Source organism: Austrofundulus limnaeus, unplaced genomic scaffold (assembly GCF_001266775.1).
Source record: "Austrofundulus limnaeus strain Quisiro unplaced genomic scaffold, Austrofundulus_limnaeus-1.0 Scaffold99, whole genome shotgun sequence".
Lineage (NCBI taxonomy): Eukaryota > Metazoa > Chordata > Actinopteri > Cyprinodontiformes > Rivulidae > Austrofundulus > Austrofundulus limnaeus.
The window spans coordinates 62,654-66,916 of NW_013952501.1; the positions used below are offsets into that span (position 1 = coordinate 62,654).

General features: G+C 43.7%; 1 protein-coding gene across 1 annotated transcript in view; it reads left to right on the plus strand.

Moving 5' to 3' along the window:
- The window catches only part of doc2g (double C2-like domains, gamma), a gene marked incomplete in the record, with an annotated part of 38,228 nt that overhangs the window by 3,694 nt on the left and 30,271 nt on the right, over positions 1-4,263 (plus strand). The window contains 3 exon segments of the mRNA XM_014013191.1: positions 1,437-1,842; positions 2,358-2,437; positions 2,905-2,979. Coding sequence (XP_013868645.1) covers positions 1,455-1,842; positions 2,358-2,437; positions 2,905-2,979 — 543 coding nt within the window.

The window sequence follows — 4,263 nt, forward strand, 5'->3', positions numbered from 1 at the left end:
GGCTGATTAGAAATTAAGTGTTAACGAGCAGTTGGACAGGTGTGCCTAATAAAGTGGCCGGTGAGTGTATATATATAATTTAGGAGATCAGAAGATAGTTGTGAAAAAATTTTAAGACCTCTGTTCCAGACCATAAGGAGGGGATAAAGTTAAAGGTTAGAACACATGCAAAAACTCAATACCATCAGGTAACAGTTCTGAAATGTGGGAAAAACTACATGTTGTTTCAATGAGAGCAGGTCCCTGTGTGTCACACTTTTGTTCATCTGCCTTTGAGATTAATGCACTTAAATTCGGATCAGACCTAATGTCTGAAAATAAAAAGGTAGGTTGACATCAAGTAGTTAGAGGAGATGTTTGGCAAATTTAAGCTATGTACTGAGACGAATGGATTTGGAACATCATCGCTGGCTTTAACAGACTTTACTGTCTCTTGGTTAATATCACCTGTTTTACATAAAACATTCAGAATGTGCATTGTGTCTACATCTGATTAACMTTCTAAGTCAACTCGATTTAAGGTGGCTCTCACAGCTTTGGAAAACAAAAATATCTATAAATCATTCAGTTTTACAGATATTGAGGTGAAATTCAGTGTGGTAGCAGGTGAGTCATTCACAACACAATGCACACTCATCATGTGAGATACTGCATGAATTCACATGATACTGTTTTCAAGGTTTACCCAAGATAGCRTTAACTTTGTCATTTCTGAACAGAAAATGATAAAACACTGGTGTGAAAGTCAGCAGGTGACATGGTTGGTTTTACAACATGATTCTGCTCATTCATGAAGTGGCTCTTTAATCAGTTAYAAGAATAGGACCTAATGGCATTTGGTTTTATAAAATCTTCAGTTTAGTACCTGGTTTTCTGCCTCAGTATGTGAGGGACTATGAAAGGCGTCTAATAGTATTATGTAAATATTGCTCATGGCGTTTTTTTGTGCAAACGAGAGTGAGATGAGTGAAAGAGAGGAATAGGAGTGCGATTAGCGTGAAGTGCAGACGCACAAGTGACATAATTTCTTTCGTACTTTACAGCACTGCGTTTGACTATTCACTCGGAGCACAAGCTCGGTGTGTTGACACGAKCGCGTGAGTCACACTTTAAGTGCCAAAAGGTTCTGGCAAAATCTATTTTGGCTTTTGAGATTGAATCACAGGTTGAAAACAGAAAGCATGTTAGCAGTTTTCTCCAGGAGGTTTTTATTTTATTAATATTTTTTTGGATGTGTTGTGAATTTTAGCATATTGCCTGGAGATAAGTGCTGCAGCTGTGCAAACAGATAAAACAAAATTGTTTTAAAAAAGTGCAAACTCACAGGAACTTTGCACCCTGACTGTGTTGTGTTTTGATCTTGACAAATTTTCTGCCTTTTTGTTCTTTTGTCCCCACTCCCCCATTGCCTCACCCTTTCATCTTCCATTTCCCAGTCCCGTTTGGCAGCCCTGATGAGCGTCTCTAAGCCCCCACCACCACCTTCCACCTCCCACCTGGCCATCCCCCCTCCCTCCCCCTCAGCCCCGTCCTCGGCCGCCACCTCCCCCATGGCGGCGCCCCACTCGGCCGCTCCTCCTCCGCCGTCGCCGGTCAAGATTTCTATGCAGGAGCACTTTGCCATCAACGTGTGCCCGGGGCCCATCCTCCCCATCCCGCAGATCTCAGACTTCTTCCCACGCTTCCACGACTACCCCTGCACGCCGCCACCCCCCAGGGAGAAGAAGATCCTGAAGGAGGAGACGTTCAACGGGGAGACGGGAGGAGGATACAAGGACGGGGAGAGGAGAGGGGAGAACGAAGGCGACGTGGGGGAGGTGTTCGACTCTGACGACGAAGACAGTGAGTTCAGAGGAGAAAGCACCTCTCTGTGTGGCAGAGGGGGAAAAAAGTTTCAAACTTTCTTTAATCCCGGCCCAAATGTAAACTCATCTCTGACTCTGGCACTGGTTTAATCGTGTGATCAAGCATAACAAAACCACTCCGCCAATTCTACAACTTGGGAGTGAAGCGTCATCCTGTTTTGCTCAGTTTCAGTTTTTCTTCAGATACACAGCACATGCTTGCAGAGTAATTGTGGAGTCGAGCATTTTCCCAACACTGTTTGTCACTCCCACTTTATGTGACAGAGCGGCCTTGATGATTTATCACACAATGCTGCAATAGTGGGACTCTAGTTTCTGCTCAGTCCCAAACAGTAATCAAACAAGACAGATCAATTCATATAAGGCAGCGTTATGTTTTTAAGAGGCCATCTGCTGCAGAAATGACTCTGAGCTATTGAAAGTGTCTGCGTTTGGCTGTTTGTGCCGCTCACTGACAGTAATCTCTCTGTTCATGTTGTTTTTTCCCCTCAGCCTACCTGGGAACACTGGAGTTCACCCTGCTCTTTGATCAAGAGAATAACTGCCTTCATTGTACAATTCACAAGGCAAAGGTACGTCCGAAACGCTCGCCGTGCYAACACATCATCTTCCTTTGTTGCATAATCACCAATGAAAATGCTTCTTTCACATGGGCACGAGGCGTCAGTCGCACGCGCCGCTGTCTCGCAACCTTTTACAGAGGAACATGTTCATCAGCTCGTCTGCTCCAAACAGTGATGATAACACCGCTCCCGCAAACATATGCACGGGAACAGCAGCCTTCCACTTCACGTTTCATACTGTCGCAGGATGTTAATTATGTAAATCTTACTGGAGAGTTCCTTAGAGGAGAGCACAATATTACAAGCGGAGGGTCGGAAACACGAGAACAGGAAGGCYGGAAAYAGCTACAGCAGAACMGGTTCTGTCATATTTACTGTCCTTTTTTCTGACCCTGTCACTTGTGGATTGGTTTGAGGGCCGTTGATGTAACCTCTATGATGTGTGTGTGTTTGTGTGTGTGTTTTTGTGCCCACAGGGTCTGAAGGCCATGGACTCCAATGGGCTGGCTGATCCATACGTCAAGCTTCATCTTCTCCCAGGGGCGAGCAAGGTCACTACTTCAACTTCTACTCAACAGCTGTTCACATCACATGATTTAAACTGAGCAGACCCAACAATCACAATTACATATCACAACAAGAAACAAAAAGCAATAAATGATTACGATTAAAAAAATGAGACCAGCATTTTATAGGATTAAGCTATTTATTTTAATTCTAAAGACATCCTTATTAATTTGCAAGATTTTTTTTACTGGAGTTGCTTAAAAATGCATAGTTTTTGGTTTAATTGCATACAAACTAAACTTTATTTCTCCAAAGTGAGTTCATTTAAAAGCACTAAACATGAGCTATTAACTGTCTCTAATGATACCCCACATCAAAAGATCTCAACTATCATTTTAAGATTGAAACAGACAGATGAGATGATGCAATCAAAATGATATCATCTCAGTCAGTAAGTCAGCTTTAATACAAGATAGGGAAAAAAAGACCCTTGTTTGTTTCACCTTCTTGTTTTTATATGGTAATTATCCCCAAATGTATGATTTCACATGAATAATAGACTACTAACACAAGCCTATTTATGATCAAAGTTGCACAAAATGTAACCAGCACTAAAAAATGATGAACTATACATAAAGAAATGATGTATCATCACAAACCATATTGTCACGATTGTTTGGTCTTCGTAAATGAAACTCTGACTCCATTGATTTCTGCTTACCTGACAACATAAAAGGGTCACAACACCTCTTTTTTTTTGGGAGGGGGGTGCGGGCAACATGGCAGTCAGTTAATTTACTGTGCCTCCCCGACCCATGCAGCATTTCACTTGGACTCTGCTTATTGCGGCTCATCCAGCCCTCCTCTATGTTATCGAGCCCAAACACGTTCTGGTCGGCTGCCCCGCTCTTGTCTCATTTTCAGCTCAAGCGGCGGGAAAGATAAGGCTTGCCACAACAACAGCAGCAGCAGCAGCAGCAGCAGCAGTGGGAGCGGAAGCCATGGCAGAGGCGGCGGGCCCCCACTCCCATGGCTGCGACAGAACGCAACCTGTTGTCGGCCATTTCGGCTCAAGGCTGACACAGAATGGGGTTAGGAGGTGTGTGTGTGTGTGTGAGGGAGAGGGAGAGGGGTTGAACTGAGGTGTGAACTAAAAATATATATAAACATTTATATTTAGCCACTCACTGTCCACCTTTTCTCCAACTGTTATCAGTCTCCTCTTCCCCACTTTCCACCCTGATATCCGTCTCTATCGCACTATCTGCCTCTGCCCCTCTCTGACCTTGAAATACCAACAGTGTAAAGAGAGAGAGAGACAGGAAGGG